The sequence below is a fragment of the Chaetodon auriga genome, chromosome 10 (assembly GCF_051107435.1).
Source record: "Chaetodon auriga isolate fChaAug3 chromosome 10, fChaAug3.hap1, whole genome shotgun sequence".
Classification (NCBI taxonomy): Eukaryota; Metazoa; Chordata; class Actinopteri; order Chaetodontiformes; family Chaetodontidae; genus Chaetodon; species Chaetodon auriga.
Genome location: NC_135083.1, coordinates 11023169 through 11040228, shown reverse-complemented (window position 1 = coordinate 11040228; position 17060 = coordinate 11023169). Strand labels below are relative to the sequence as shown.

Below are 17060 nucleotides of genomic sequence, written 5' to 3'. Positions count from 1 at the left end.
GAGCGCATGCGCGGTGTGACGATGGGAATTTCCAACAGCTGAGGAGGCGTAGCTAGCCACGGCTAGCACTTGTTAAAGGTAAGATGTGCTGGTTGTGATGTTTCTGGTTAGAAACCTGGTGTGATCTTTTAGCCATAGCAGAATTAGACTTGGCTGTACAATATTTGGGCCACAATAACGGTATATGTTTAGATAACTGTCTTCAAATTCGCCACAGATTTCTAGGTAGCAATGGACCGCCCTGTTAGCTTAAGCAATTGTTAGCTAGCCAGCTGCGCTGAAATGGGCGTTCACTGCTTAGCTTTTACTCAGTTGGGGGGCCATGCCAGTGACAGCATCGTGTTTTGTCGGGTTTGAGATTCATGAAGAATTAACGTACAAGCTGTCCTCAGAGCGTCTTTCATTATATCAACACTAGTCGTGACGGAGTGATTCTGTTGCAGTTGATGCGCAATAGTAATGCATGGTGGTGTTAGCTAAGGCATGCTGCTTGCTAGCTCACGAAGGTTGATGTGTGAGGTAACTGGAATAGCCGGCCAGCTCGCCTGGGAACGAGGGGCAGAAACCCACGTACCAAATTTTAGGTTTACCCATGTCCATATATCCGTTTGTGTAATACTGCGTGCTTAATTTTAGCCAACTAAAGCAAAGTGCAGGCTATCATGGCTTACACGCATGTTGTACCGCCAGCTCACATATTAACTGGCGCAAACACGAGCGCAAGACAAAAGGAATTTGAGTCCCGATCCTGGTTATGTACAACGTGATACCGTTATATACATCAAAAATCCAATCAGTCCAAACTATTAACTGTGCGATTGATATTAAATAGCCCACACGTTGCATCCTCATCAACCCACTCAGAGCACAGACACAGTTTCTCAAAATAGTGATCCCTATACACCATCTCTCCTACATGAACCATTATACTTAAGATGCTCTTTGAGACTATTATTACAAATGCTTTTTCCTCTTGGATTGGATTAATAATGACTGAGTCAATAGAAAGAAACGTGGCCCATGTTTCCTTCTTTATTCATCTGTGTCGGGATGAGACATTTCCATTTTTCTAAAGCTCTCCGGTGTCATTACAGCTTGGGGACGGCTCAGAAGAATCACACGATCATGAATGTGTCTTCAAGATGAGTGACCTTGAACTCTGCACACGGTGAAACCAAGGAATGGAATAGATACAACCCCGCATTAACAGAGCGTGAAGAAAAAGCTCCTCCTGACCTCATCTTGGATGACATAGGCCTGTTTGTCTGGTAACAAGTCAGGCATTTAGCCAGTACCAGAGATGCCTGTAAGAAGGCATCCCTACAGGCTGCAGCCTAGCTACGCCAACTGAAAGCACCAGACAACTGCATCTCTTGTTTAAAGGATGTGCTGCTGATTGGACACAAAAGTCTCATTCCTCTTCCACCTCTCCAAAACGTTATTAACGTTGAGTGTGTGCCAGCGTGTACAGTGAATTATGGTGACCAAAAATGGTGCTTGAATGTGGCATCCTGGTGCAGGGTATGCTAAAAGGGGTGAGGCTCTCTCAGAAAAGTATAACAGCTGACTGATAGTCTGCTGTCGATAATGGATGCCAAATTAAAAGAGGACCTGTTTCGGAGGTATGTGACGGCACTGGAGAGGCGTCTGGAGGAGGAATACACATGTATTGGAACTGCGCCTGAGGGGGACAAAGGGAGACACAAGGACAGCGAGGCCCTGCTCTCCACAGCCACAGCTCTGCTAGGAGCCTACCAGCCAGATCCGGGACAACGTTTCCGCATGGTGCGTTTCTATGAAGTGGTGGAGAATTCTCTCCGCTGCCAGAGAGGGGGCAACCTCAAGAGCCTGGAGAGAGCCTTCCACACACTGGAAACCATCTGCACAAACCTCTTGCTCTTCCCCTGGAAAAAGGAATTCAGATGCATAAAGGTGAATTTTGTTCATTCAAGACGTTGTCATATTATTCTCACTTAAAATTGACATGAACCAAATATTTAGTTGTTGCTTATGACAGCATTAGCCATCATCTTCAGATGTTACTTTTCTCAGGAGTTTGTATTCACCATATAAATTTCCCAGTCTCTTTATAAACAGTTTCAAAATGACAAAGTGAATACTTGAAATATACAGTAATATGTAATGGACTTTTTGCTCTTCTGATTTAATTCGTGTGAGTTTTTGATTTAAAAAAACAAATGACACGTGCAGACAGAAATATATATATACAGATTATCCCATCACAAATTCTCACTTCAAAGGTAAACCAGCTGTTTTTGGTATACATAAATATCCTTTACAACCTTTTTTCACATCTTCACTCTTTTGTAGTAGCTGTGCACTGGTCTCAAAGACTTGATCTTTGAAGGCTAATATGTTCAGAGGCATCACAAAATTTTCACAGATTCATGGTGATGATGTGTCGTCTGCAAATGACCTTTTTATTAATTAGTTTTATTGTATTGAGCTGTTTTAATTGACTGACGCTAATGCTGATTAACCCATTTCTCTTTTAGACCTTCACTGGCCCATACGTTTACCATCTGCAGTCTGCCATTTCTGATGCTGAACTCCGATCTCTAATGCGCACCATTGGCTACGCCTGTGACCATGATTCGCAGTTCCATTTGCAGGAGCATCCAGGAGGCGCAAATCATCTCCGCCAGTTGGCGTTTGAGCTCTTCCTGGCCCAGGCAGAGTGTCGTCTTCTGGGAGAGGTAGTGGCTTTGGCCCGTGGTTCAGCCTCAGAGCTGGAGGCCCTGGAACTCCGCAGAGGTTGCAGAGATGATGCTGCTGGCTGTGCCGAGGCGCTCCGCAGGCGCGACAGCCTTGGGGCAGATATGGTTCGGCTGTCTGTGCGACCGCTGGATATAGAGAGACCTCATGCCCACCACCTGAGACGGGGCAGCCGACCATCTAAGTCTGTGGATGTTACAGATGGGGCTGGTCACTGGCACCCAGCAGTTAGCAAGCCTGTCTTGAAGGCCTCGTTGAGTCTGAGGAAGGAGCCTCTGTTTGTGGATGCTGAGGAGGATATGAAGGATGAGATCATCAGGCCCAGCACCTCAGCATCTCTTTTCTCTGTGGCAGCTCCACCTTCCTATAGCCCAATAGCGGATTTCTTCCCAATTCAGTCACCTCCCCCGGCTGATGCTTACACATCCTACCACCTGTCCTCTTTGGATGAGATTGACTTGTACACAGAGAGGGGTGGTGCTGGGACGGGAGGAAGGCAGACCCCCTCTCGACCTCCATCCAGAGAGCCACGGGAGGCGAGGGATGGGTGGCTGCTCAAAGGGCATGGTAGTGTGAAGTGTCAGGGCTGTGGGCTGGGCTGCTCCTCTATGGCCTCCTGCCAGAGGTGTGACATGATCCTCTGTTCTGCCTGTCATGATGTGGACCCCTCCCCTTGCTGTGGCCTCCAGGACTACCATCCCAAATCCCCACGGCCCCTTGATGGATATATTCCTGTCAAGGAAAAGCTCTCTGTCTACTCAAATACTCACTCCCATCTCCATCCGCACCCCCTCACACTGACCCACTCACACTCTCACCCCCACCCTCACCCCCAGATGGTGGAGAAACCCCTCATGTCCACTAAGCTCTTTCCAAGCAAGTCTGTTGCCTTGACAACGCCAAAGGGTGGCAGCAGTGAGCGAATAAGCATGGGGGGATCGCGATGCGGGTTTTGCAACAAGCCAGGTGCATCACACACCTGTGTGAACTGCTCTAAGGTGTCATGTGACTCGTGCATGGGCTTGTATGCAAAGGATATATGCACGCGAAAGAATCCGCAGCACAGCTTTGTGCCCAACCATCAGCTCAACTTCAAATCTGGCACCATATCTCACCTGGTGTACCGATGAGTCCGGCAGACAGAATAATTGTTTCTCCCTTCTAGTTCCCTCTCTTGACCCGCTGCGTAGTCTTGCACTATTGCTTTAGCTCTGTTCCCATTTAAACAACACATTCACTATCTTCCCCTTTATCTGATGGTCTTTTCTCTCTCTCGAACCCTCTCTTGAACTTTGTACATTTTCTCTTACTATCAGTAGGGCCCTGGAATGCACATGCCACAGAGAGCCATATCGTCTGCCCATCTCTCTGCCTTGTACAAGTTCAGGCCTTTATCTATTTCTTCTTCCTTTTCCCTTGCTACCTGCTCTTGAGTAGTCATGTGATGTTGTAGCGCTTCCCAAATTCCTCAAATTTTGTCCTCCTCAAAAGGGAAACTGGAGAAAAGAGAGTTTAATTCCTTCTCATTTTGAATGAATTCCGTCCAAATGAACATATATACTTTGCCTATCTTCTCAGCTAAAAAAAATCCTCTAATATATAAATATATAAATATATATATATATATATATACATATACAGTATATATGTATGTGTGAGAGTGTATGTGTGTGTGTGTATGAGAGTGTGTGTGTGTGTGTAGAAAAGACCTCTGAGCTTGCATTGTGACAAAGGAGATCTTTTTAAACTTGAAAAATAGTAGGGAAAACGGAGAAAACATACACTGGAAGTCAATAAGTCAATAGTATATATTTTTAATCTCTATTCTCTAGAACAATGTGAGACTGTTAAATGGGCATGAGGTCTGTCATTGGGATTTTTGGGGTGTACACTTATGTCTGCGGGAGCGGGGTGGGAGATATCTCAAAGGGAAATATTGAGACAATGGTCAGATGCCATATATTCTATTTAAAAGATTATGCCTTGTAAATTAACCCTCAATTGTTTCTGGTTACATGACCGAGGTTTAAATGCTGCTGTCGACTTGAGACATTGAAGTTGTGTGGTGGTGACTTCTTTCTGGTAAATAGCCTGTCGAGTTGTGTCAGTTCCAAGCCCCCCATCCCCTTTCATTACACTCCTTAAGCCACCATGGTCAATGATATTGTAGTGCACCCTTACCAGATCAGTGGTTCCCTGTCAGTCTCAGGTGGCGTCACAGGAAGTCTCACGCTGGGCCTCAAATCAAGTGATTACGGTTCTTTGACAGTGTGTGAGCCTATTGATTGGTTTTAGACAGTATGAAAGTGTAAACTCTGACACGGTTTCTGTCTACCTCAAATGGCTTCAGCTTGTGGTTTCAAACTAGCCCTGAAAATCAAAGGAATCCTCTTCTTATTCCACTACTCCTCTCTAATTTGCAGCTCATGTTTTAGCTGAATAGAAAACATCCTCTTACAATCAGCTGATTCCGTCACTTTTGAAGGTTAGCAGAGGCTATTTATTTTGTGATGTAATCCTGGCAGGTGTCATCTGAATAACATAGCACAAGGTTTTTTGTCTTGTAGCTGTTTACTGTTTCAGCATATACAGGGAGTGGACTCAAAAACACTAACACTTGTGAATTGTTATCCAATTCAATACATTAGCCCCGTTACAAATGCTACCTTTGAGAAGCTAAAGCTAAATTTGGTTGAAACTGCTGATTATGGTCTATGGTCATTTTTGAGTTTGTGCTTTGGGGTCCTGTACTGATTTCTTCGTACTGTAAGTTGTGACTGTTTTTTCCTCTTGACAAAAGATAGAAACCACTCATAATACGTCATAGTTCAGTACAAGACCGCCACAGATGATGGGTGCAAAAATGACCACAGAGTTGAATCAGCACCTCTCTGACACGGAGTTGATAACCTCTAACCTTTAGCTTCACAAAGGTAGTATTTATCACATGGTTATTGCACTATATATTGCAGGGATTTGTGCTGGTGTTTCCACCTGACTGTTCAGCACAGTGATTGCCAAAGTTTGGTGATGACTTTCCCTTCACATTGTGGCATCCTGTGTACATATTACATATTTTAAGACCCTGAAAGCCCTCTTCAAGCCCCTTGATTTGGGGTGATTTGGCACATGAGGTTAGCATGAGTTTCCTCAAGCAAGCCACTGTGGAAATGTGCTTTGGAAATTTCATTGAACACATTTCTTGATATACTTCAAAGAGCCGTGGCTGTCACCTGTACATAAACTCTGCTAACATGTGAACTTAGTATCGTAAATTTTGAGGGTACCTCTGGCGATCAGGCGATGATTCTCCATGTACCAGGATTATTAAAGCAGTATATTGCAGTTAGGGCTAATTTTAAATCACATTTCATGAAAAAAGAAAAAAAGTTATTCTGACAGGCCATTTAGGCAACTGTGGCTTTTATGTTCTGTCAGGAATAACCTCCAAATGCCTTAAGCTCATTCAGCTGTCTTATCGTATTTAACGTTTTCAGTGTTTAGTGTCATTTACATTGTTTTGTGTTTTACCAGCCTGTAGATTAAACATTAACATGGCTTCTCCAGGCCACATGGACAAAATACACAGTTTGTTCTATGACAGAGTAGAAAGGAAAGATTTCAGAGTAATTGGAAAATACACACAAGAATGAATTAACCTCCTCGCAGGGTGACTAAGACAGAGCGTAATGACCCATGCATACTGACAGAATTATGCAGCAACTCTCACACCGTAGGCCAATGTATATACTTTGTGCTTACAGGGGTTAATGTCTGTAATGACCGCGTTTTGCCTGGAAATCAAATTTCACATATTTTTTGGTTTGCTGACAGATATTACCTAAACGCACGGGTTTAGCGTGAGCGATGTCTGATCTCACACTTCTGTTCATTCCTTCCCTTTAAAACTGGGTTTTCTGTTTTGTGTCTTAATCATGTCAAACAACATAAAGACGGGATGTTCTGATACCGTTTGGATGTAGCTTGAGAGTTCTTTGAGAGGTCGTCTTGGGTCAACAATAGCTAACTTTGGTATCGCAGAAGTCTTGAGTGACCTTAGGGGAGGTGTGCAATTGTTTTGTTTTCGTCTAACGAAGCCTTTCTAAATAGTTTGAATATTTATCATAGATATATTTCAGTTGCTCAAGGCTGTTCATCACAAATCATACCAGCAACAAAGATGACTTTGAGAAGTATTGAGCCATGTTGCAAGAGTGATCATATTGCCAAATGAAGAACAAATATCTTATTGGAATAGAAAACAAAATCCTGTTGCTTGCCCGGATGTACAGTTCATGTAACATAAACCTGTGGGTTTGCTAAAGTTTGGCCTTGTGTCTGTAGATGTTGGCCTTTTTAAGAAGCAGAGAAAGAGAATCATCAACATAGATACCTGCTCGCACACCGTGGGACGTGGATTTGACCGGGATCAGTGGACTGATCGTTTGTGTAGGTCACTACAAAGGGCTAAACAGTCTTCAGGGCTGCTGCTAAGTCTGTGGGCACTGTTGTATTCGTTTAGTGAACAACTGACTCGGTGAATAAATATCTGATGTGGAGCTTACTTAACATTCATCAGTGGATATGAGTTACTGATGTTGACAAAACAAAAGAGCTATTTTTATTTTGTGTCATGGAATACATTGAGCCATTTGAACATGATTGGTTTAACCCACACCAGACATACTCAAGTCATTGTGGAAGTCACTGCTCCCTTTACCTCTCTGTGTGGTTATCTTACTGATGTGAACAGTGGTGGTGTAGTTAGCCAGCCCCTTTACCGTTCCCTGTTCCCCCAACCCTTTCTAGGCATGCTCTGTACAAGGCCCAAACCCATACCTCCTCTCCCTCAAACCTACATGTACCCTCACCCACTGTCTCCCCCCTTTCCTCCCCCCTTCCACCTTGGCACTGAGGATCATTGCACAAAGTCTATGTGAAGGGGTATGGACCTTACGATCAATATGTGGGCATACATGGGGGTGGAAAGGGAAAATAGCCAAAATTGTTAATCGGTGAAAAAAAAATGAATATATATTGAAACGTAAATGAGATTTTATAAAATAATTTAAAGAATAAAATTCTGAAAAAAAAAAAATGTTTTCTGCCTTGAGTTTTTGGGTGATGGAGCGTTATTGAACTGTTGAATGAAGCGTGTACGCAGAATTCAGTCTGTTTTAGAACCACTGTGGGTACGTTTGTTTGTTGGTTTGTTTGTTTGTTTGTTTGTCTGTTTGTTTTTAAAACTAGTCAAGAGCATTATCCATTCACCTGCCATCATTTTTGTACTATCCCAAGTCATTTCCCCTAACTTCCAGGCCGCCAGTTTGATCTTTGTGTTTCAGTTTGTATTCCCCTTCTGACCAGGCTGCCCAGTTCTGCAGGCGTTGGCTTTTTCCTGTATGACCAGCAGATGGTGATAAATACCCAGAAATAGAAGCACCGAGGCTGCGTGAAACACATCAGTCCCTTTGCAGAAGGTACTTATTTTTTAGCTCAAAATATATGTTTAACTGGATTCAATTGCATAGTTATGTGCAAAATTATATCAATATTAAATAGCGTAATGAGCAGCTGAATGGGTTTGATCATTTTTGATGGTGACAGGTTTGAGTGTGTACTCTACACTGTTTCCCACCTTCACTATCACTGACAAAGGCACAGCGCAAAAAGACACACCAGAAGCAGCCTCTTTCCCTGCAAAGATTAGCCAAGTCAGTCGTTTTGCTTGCAGTATTTTCTACCACTTCTGTGAGGAGAAGACGAAATGTCTCAAAGTTGCATTTTGCTGCAATAAAACGATATGACCCAAGCAGTCAGAGAGGGGAAAAAGTCTGATTAAACGAATTTTATTGGCTCAAATGTAGTGTAACAAACGACTTGAACAACTGCAAAGACAGAGAAAACCAAACAGTAGAACGATCTCTGTAAGGAAACTATTCCAGGACGATGAATCTGAGTTTATACATGAATATTTGAATTGATGCCAAAGCTGTTACCTCATATGCTATTCATCAACTACAAGCAGTATTTACTCAAGTGAAAGTCCTGCATTCAGAACCTTAGTCAAGTAAAAATATATAAATACTATCAGTAATATGTACTTAAAGTATCAAAAATAAAAGAACTCATTGTGCAGTAAAATGGTCCCTGTCAGTGTTTCAGTATTCTATCTGATGTTTTTAGATTAATATTACTGCTGCATTCATGTGTTTGTTGCATTTCACTGCTGTAGATGTTTAAGGTTGAGCTCATTTTAACTACTTTATGTGTTGTTTAGTCTGCAGCAATGCATCATATTCTTTAAGATCATATGTTTGTTGTGTCGTTGTCCTCTGAGAAACACGTATCTCTAAACAGTCAACTTTTAATGAGCTCAGAGAAACAGGCCCTGTTTTCAGCTTTGTGACAAAGCAGTTTCCAGATAATCCAGGAGGGTTTTGAAATAGTTTATTTAATTTAAGAGGAAGGAGAATTTTCTCAGCCCATAAAGGAACACTTAATCCTTTGGTTTATCACTGGAAATGACAGGTACGAAAAACTGTAAAATGAGATAAATGTGGAGAAGTATGACGTTGCATGAAATGGAAATACTCAAGTAAAATACAGGTAACTTGAATTTGTATGTAAGTACAGCACTCAACTAAACATACTTTGCTATATTCCACCAGTGACCACAAGAGGATCCGTTTGGAATGGACACCTGCTTCGGATAAACCAGCCCACGTTTGTTTTGGCTCACGGTGCTTTAACAAATGAGAGCTGGAGTCTGGCGCCTATCACTAGTCTAAATAAGCTTCCATATTGGGTAGGATCAGTTTCTGGACCAGAGCCTCCCTCCAACAAGCTAATGATAGCAGCTCTGGTGGGTTATCCACAGAAGGGGAATAGAGATGGACGTCAGTGGGACCTCTGTAGTGACTGAAATGCTGAGTGAGTCCCGGCCCCTGCACCCTGCACCATCCCCTCCTCTGGGCCATGTCAGAACTGTGCTGACTAACAGCCTTGAGGGCGCCGAAGACATACTGAGAAAAGAACAGGACAGGAGAGAAAGATGATGACTGATGGCACACCGCTTTGCCTCCACCACCACCAGCAGTCACATGAAATGCCATCTTAATTAATGCTCTCATGGAAGAGAGGCGATTACAGCACAGGCATTTAGATAACTGTTTTGATGCAAGATGTATCTTCACAGCACAAATTGCATTCAGAATGTATTTTGCATGTACTGTACTCTCTCATGCGTTTGGTTAAGTTTTTCCTTGATCTGCCTCCGCACTTTCTCCATTTACTCCACCATTTCCATGGTGACATAAACCGTAACTGCTGAGGAAAATGGAGGGCTGTTGAGAAATGTGCATCTTGAGACTCCAGCAGAAGGAACTTCCACTGTTGGCTCCCCACAGCGGCTGATCATTAGCCGAGGCAGGTGAGCACAGTTTTTAATGGAGCGCATTTAGATTCTGAAAGCATGTTGCTCCTAGACGGGGTAACAACACATTCGCTGCACTGTGTATTATGTATTTACCAGAGTTCCACACACGTGCAATGACACATTATCTAACATTGTGCACCCACACCCCAGTATAATTCATACACTGATGCACACACACCTGCACATGCACGCACGCGTGTGGTAAGACACAAGTGTGTGATTGAGATGAGCGGTACCTGGAGAAGTAATTGTTATAGAAGAAAGGCAGAGACCTCTGTGTGTGTGTGTGTGTGTGTGTGTGTGTGTGTGTGTGTGTGTGTGTGTGTGTGTTACAGATGAGATTTAGACCTGTGTAAGGCTTTTGTTACTGGTTAAGTACATGTGAGAAGAGAAATCCCGATTGTTTCCCCCCCCTTATCTGCCACTTGAAGGTCTGTCTCACCCCCCCCCCCCCCCATCTTGGGAGTTGATTAACACATACGACCATTTAATGCATACTCAACATTTGACTCTCGGTAAGTAATTGCATTAATTTTCACGCATCTCGTGTCCTCTCTTCGAGTCAGAATGTGTTCCATATCCGGGACTCAAAAAATACACAATTGCAGAGGAAAGCACTTAACCAGCTATTATCTGTGCTTACTCCAACCCCTTATCTTCTCGAGGCAAATACAAGAAGATATCTTTGCCCAGTGTCATAAATATTCTGCTACACACTACAGAATAGCCTGGAGCTAATGTGTGTGTGTTTTGATTTATAATTACAGGTGTTATTATTTTCCCCTTCCCATTAACTTTGAAGCATCCAGCTGATGTCCATGCCATTACAAAGCCTCATCATTGGTAAGTGAGCTTTTTTATGTTTTTCTTTTAGATTTTGTTCAATAGTCATTAACAAAGTATCACGGTTTCACAGGAGCGAAATTGCACAATTACAATAAAAACATTATCAGTTACAATGACCCTTAAAAGAATGAAAAACTGTTCTTTGTGTGGTTTTGAACAAATGTTTTATTACAATTTCACAAAGTGTTATCATATATTTTTTCCGAATAAAGCTGATATGTAAATTTCAGTACTTTTTAAAGTAACACTAAGCAAATGAACACGGTATGATGAGTGTCACTGGAGGCAAAAAGTTTTCTTGGAAATGTAAGCCATGGTAAATCGCAGACATTACCTCTTCCTGGAGTTGAGGTAAACATCAAGCTGCCTGTCTTCATGCCACCCACACACAACCTTGACAGTCCAGCAAGTTTTGCCTTTACAGTACTTCGTCTTGATTTGAGTACGGTCTTAACCTGAACCCACACAATGATTCTAACACTGGTCACACATTTAACACCTGGCATATTTAACACACAAGGGGAAACTCGGTAGTCTTTATATTAAAGTCAGAAAAGAGAGGAGTCATTGGAGGGAGATCCATTCACGGTTGCGTGGCCACAACAAGTACAAACACTTGAACTGTTCAGGGACTAATGTTCATTGTTGAAAGGCAACAGAAAATAAAATAAAAGTTCAGGTTTGCTTTTAAAAGTGTCTGAGCACACCTCAAGAAGGCCATTCAGCTACTAGGAGCATAATTACTAAAGGCAGGTTCACCAGAATTTGATTTGACTCTCAGTACAAGAAGGAGACCGTTGCCAGATGATCTGAGAGCTCTGGGTGACTCATAGAGTTGAAGCATGTCTGTCATAAATTGTGGAGGTCATTCAGTGCTTTATAGACAAGCCAAGAGAACTCAAATCTACTGCGCACTGGAAACAGTGATTAGGGGGCAGGTGGAGTGGTCTTTCTTTGCAGTCCCTGCAAAAACTAAATGGGCTGGAGCTAAGCCCACAGTACACCATCCATACGAGTCTGTTCTGCAGGTTATAAAAGCATCTTCAAGCCTGGTTTTGATAAAATGTCTGTGGAAAACTGAGGTTACCATCAAGACTGGCGCAGAGATTCCTTACTTCTTCTGTAGTTTGAGGAATAAGGCATCAAAATGAAGCTTAATTTCCAGTGTTCACAATAACGCAAACTGTACTTTCCTGTGTGACACAAAGAAAATGTGCTCCGAGGCTCTATTTTAATCACAGAAGCGGAAGCCTCCTGAAAGCATTTTACTCTATAATCATCCAATGCCTTGAAATGATTTCCAGCTTCACTTCTATGTGCAGAAAGTCATGACATTAACTGTATTTGTGTTTGTGCATGTCATAAAGATCAGCAGACAGAGAGAAGCAAGGACAAGTTCTGAGAAAGATGATTCTTGACATCCGGACCTCAGTTATTGCTGTGAACCATTAAAACATTGTAATCCAAAGCTAGCCTGTGTGTTATGAATGTCTCAGCTTCCCAGTGCTTCTCTGAGCTTGAAGAAAGTAGTCTGACTGTGACAGCGACGCAGCCTTGACATTCTTCTTATCGCATCTTCCACAACTGCAAAGTCTCCTTTCATTCGTACACTAACAATTATAAATCAGCCCTGAGCCATTGTTACTGTCAAAAAGGTCTAACACGTCATTGGTTCCACAGAGCAGAGACAGTTTTCCAACAGAAACGCAGTCCTCTCGTGGGCAGTGGCAATGAGTTGTACAGAGGCGTGTGCAGAGCCAGCAGAAAAAACAGAAAGTTGTCTCTCTCCAGCCATGGAATAAATATATTCATTCTCTTTCTAATGTTTTTGTGTGGCTTTGAAAGGCGAGAAACAAATACCAGACACTCGTGGTGAATAAAACATTCATGCTACTCTACTAACTGTGAGATGTGATAGCTGTCTTTTATTTTTTTATTCATCTCAGCAGCCTGCAGCACAAACCTAAAAGCTGAAATACATTATGTGTTTTTAGTGAAAGCACTTATTCACTCTGGCATGTAATATGTTGTATATATTGTGAACGTGACAGTCATGTTTGTATGTGATGTGATGTAGCTTTGAGGCACCAGACAGTAAGGAAGTGTCACTGTGTACATTATCAAATCAAAAACGGTGCCTCTGAATTGTGTAGGGTGAAGTGCAGAGTGCTCGTCTGTGACCCTGAGAAGAAATTAGTTATCAGTCTGTTACTGTTTTTCAAAAGTTCAGAAGTGTGTAATGAAACCATTCTGCTCTTGAATTTCTACAAACCTGTGTGCTTTTGTGTTTTTAGTACCTTTTATGTATATAGTACAAATGCTATGTGCTTTTCATTTGATATCACATCCTCAAATCAACTGTTTACTCTGGTTTCTCTGATAAACACTTTTTTTTTTTTTTTTTTTGCAGGAACTCTTCCTGTTTACTATTTAGCCTCATCTAGTCCGGACTGTAGCTTCTCTATTGGCCGGGGTGCCAAGCTGTTCCTTCAGAGGCTGTGGCTGCATGCTTTATGACTGAATGTGGCAGTACACCTCGTGCTCAATCTATTCAATTTTTCCCATGTCCCCATTATCCTCTTTTCCCATAGGACTCACCCGTTGGCTGCCTGTGGCAACTTGGACTGAATTCAAAATCCTGCTTGTGTAAATGGCTCTATTCTCTCACCTGTTTCTGGCTTACCAAGGGCAACTGAATCCACTTCAGACACTTCAGCATTGATTCTACCCTCTGTCTCTCTTTGCTGCCTGATGAGTTCAATGACCTTCTCGCTCTCTGGGAATGTTTTCGCTCCATCCATCCAAGAAATTTAGTTACATTGATGAACCATAATTTCATTTGCATGGTGATTCAACTATTTGAATTTTTTTTCTACACTTTTTTTCATTTATAATTGTAGCGGCCAACATTTTTGAGAAAGTAATGACTTCTTACGCACCTCACCAACATCATCAGATGTGTGCAGTTTGGCTTTTTCTTTGGAGAAGCAATTAGATGCTCACATCTTATAATATCACCATATCAGCATCCCGTCTTAAATCACAAGCAGCTAACGTCATACTGATGAAAAATAATGTTCTTCTTGTTCTTCTTATTGTAAAATTATCTGTAGAGTCTTGTGATACTGCCAGTGTCTTGTGGAAAAACCCCTGAAGTCACATTTTGTGACATTTGTTTGTTATTATATCGGAGTGCCGTTGCTACTGCAGGAATACTCGTTCAGCATTTTAAAGTCACTAAATGTACTGATTGTGCAGTGTGTAGGTGTCCTGCGACAGTATAGTCTATTTTAATAATCAACAGATCAAATTTCAACATTTTTTACTAACTCTGTATAATGTGGTAAACAGCAGATTTTGTGTTGTGATGAGGGGAAAATGCAGCTTCTGCCTCTCAAAGAACAAATAAAGTGATGGAACTTATTATGACTTAAACCTCTTCCAGGCATCATGCGCACTTTTCTGATGACATGATGCTGAAAATCTGTTAACACTTGCTTCATCGGGTTGCTAATTAGGTTTGTGTACTGATCAAATGTATTTTGTCAAACAAACTCACATCAGGGTGTCGACCAAAAGAAGTCTTAAAGATTTTGTCACGCACAGCCAAGCATATCTTTGATCTGCCTTTCCACCTAACCTTCTTGACACATATTGACACGTGGTGACCTTCTGGCTCCCTCTCTTCTTTCATATATGGTTTCCACATTATTTGCTTGACAGCAGCCAAAAAAGTTACCCATCAGCAGATCTATTGATCTGCAGTGATGACTTGTGAGACTTTGGTGTGTGTCTTTGGTTGTGTTTTTATTACAGCTGCAGAAGCACAGACATTCCTTTACTATAATATAAGAAGAGCAGGCTTTCTTCTCAAAAATAAAATAGAATACATATCTTTACTGTCCACTCGTGGAAATTTGTCTTTGGCGTCAGAGCAAAACCCATGGTGTAATAATAATAATACACACAAGTTCATACACACAGACATTTAAGAACTTCCTCTGCCATGGCTTAGAATAAATAAGTGGGGCTATAATAATGAAAGGTTGGTATGAAAGTGCTAAAGTGATAAGAATGAACACATATCTTGCACATACATCATAAAAACAGCAGCAATCACTACTTCTACTGCTAATAATAGTAACGATAGCGCCTTTCATACAGGAATTGCAGCTTAAAGTGCTTTACGACAAAGAAATCACATGCATAAAGTGAGTGCTTCACATAGAGAAGACATACAATGAACATAAAAACAGGGATACAAAATTGGATAAAAAATAATGTAAAATAAAGACAATGTTATGTGCTGTCTTTATTTTTAGCGTTATTCTACGTAAACTGCATAAAATCAAGTAAAATACAACAATTAAAAAAAAAAGTTGCTGAATGTGTATCAACTTCCTGCAGGGAGTTTTTCAAATTCATGAAACAGAGAGTGTGATGGGTCCTGAACTATTCATCAGAATCAAAATCCTTCTATTTTATTTATTGCCTTCTTAAAAATTAGCGTTCATTAAAATTGAAGTCAGTGTCTACAATCATTCTTACGTACTAAATAAATAAACTACTTACCATCTGTACAGCTTAGCCCTCACTTGTAATTGGCTGACACATCGGTTGCCTGCCCATAATGTCAATGAGTTCCTTTTTCTTAGCATTTAAAAGCAAAACACCATGTAAGTAGATTGTTGGTGTGATTAATGCATGAAGTCGCTCGTTCATCGTGATCCTTGAACATTAAAGCCACCATTGCCATGCCATCTGCATACTTCAAAAGACCAAAGATGCTGTCATAGATCGGCATCTCATTTATATACATAGAAAAAAGAGCAGGAGATAAAACGCAACCTTGGGGCACCCCAGTATTCACAGCGACTTCATCAAACAGATAGGCGTCTGCAGAATCTATAGGGGGTGGTCAGATAAAAAGTCTTTGATCCACAGTGTAAGGTGTCCATTGTTATCCACTTTAAAAAGTCAATTTAATTAAACGTCAGTGTTGATCATATTAAACGCTGTACTAAAATCAATAAAAAAAAAAAAAAATCTCCGGAATAACCCAGAGGATGCTGGATGTGTTTGGTAACTGTGTGAACGGAGCGCATCTGTGTGCTTCACAGTGAACTTGGAGGCTGTCTAGCTGGGGAGATGACAGGTGCCCCACTGTATCTCTTTGCATACATGCTTGCATAAGATGCTGTTAAGATGGGAGTGAAGTCACTGAGTGAGGAGGGGACACTCTTTTTGGGCACGGGAATGATTGTGGACCTCTTCCATGAGAATGGTACAACATGTCCATCAAGCAGACCCTGGAATAATCTTGTAAAAACACCTTTAGTTGATAAATACACCCTGCAGTGGCTTTTCCTCTGAGGCTATCTGGGCCTGGCCCTTGGTGTGGTCTTATCTTAGCAAGCCTGCAGTACATTGTCCAGTGTCTTTGTCAAACCTACTGGACAGCTGGTTCAGCTCTTTGGCAAAGGTGATGGTATCTGCGCGTATGCAGTGTTGTTTCCTCGGCTCTCTGCCCATCGTATTGAGATGGTGCCATGCTTTCTTTTCATCACCAGTAATTTATTGTTTGTCCATTTTGTGTCTATGCTGTTGTCTGGATCTTTTAATAACCCCTCTGAGTTCGGTAATAAAAAATAACTATTCATGTGTGCAACAGTGGCAGATGTTCAAAGAATAAGCGTCTTGCAGCTTCCCAATTCTTGACACCAGAATTAAACGACACTGCGTAATTGTTATTGACAAATCACCTGCTCTGCCTCTTGGTGAAAATGTCCTGCGATGCACCGTCATTAAATTGCAGCATCTCACTGTCACACTGCTATTTGCCACTTGGATTCAAACGTCGACTTACTCTAATACACTGTCAGACTCACACTTTGACTGAGTTTGAAATGCACGCTAACCCAAGAACGTGGGCAAAATGAGAAAATAATCCTTCCGGAATGGGGTTGGACTATTTTTTAATTTAGTTGCCCTCTCTCTACTCACCCCACTGCAGCCTAGAGTGGAATAAAAATGGACAGAA

General features: G+C 41.7%; 1 protein-coding gene across 1 annotated transcript; it reads left to right on the top strand.

Annotated features, from left to right (window-relative positions):
- The first annotated feature begins 12 nt into the window (after window positions 1–12).
- spata2 (spermatogenesis associated 2) lies at window positions 13–4316 on the top strand. The gene is made up of 3 exons (XM_076740479.1): window positions 13–78; window positions 1095–1932; window positions 2517–4316. Exons 2-3 carry the CDS (start codon window positions 1588–1590, stop codon window positions 3864–3866), a joined length of 1695 nt encoding a protein of 564 aa, XP_076596594.1. The 5' UTR covers window positions 13–78; window positions 1095–1587; the 3' UTR covers window positions 3867–4316.
- Window positions 4317–17060: the final 12744 nt, after the last annotated feature.

What these genes read in the sequence shown, in the direction of transcription:
- spata2 (XM_076740479.1), top strand. Translation starts at nt 1,588, where the DNA reads ATGGATGCCAAATTAAAAGAGGACCTGTTTCGGAGGTATGTGACGGCA. An exon ending in AGGAATTCAGATGCATAAAG is followed by an intron (nt 1,933 to 2,516) that starts GTGAATTTTGTT and finishes TTTCTCTTTTAG; the next exon opens with ACCTTCACTGGCCCATACGT.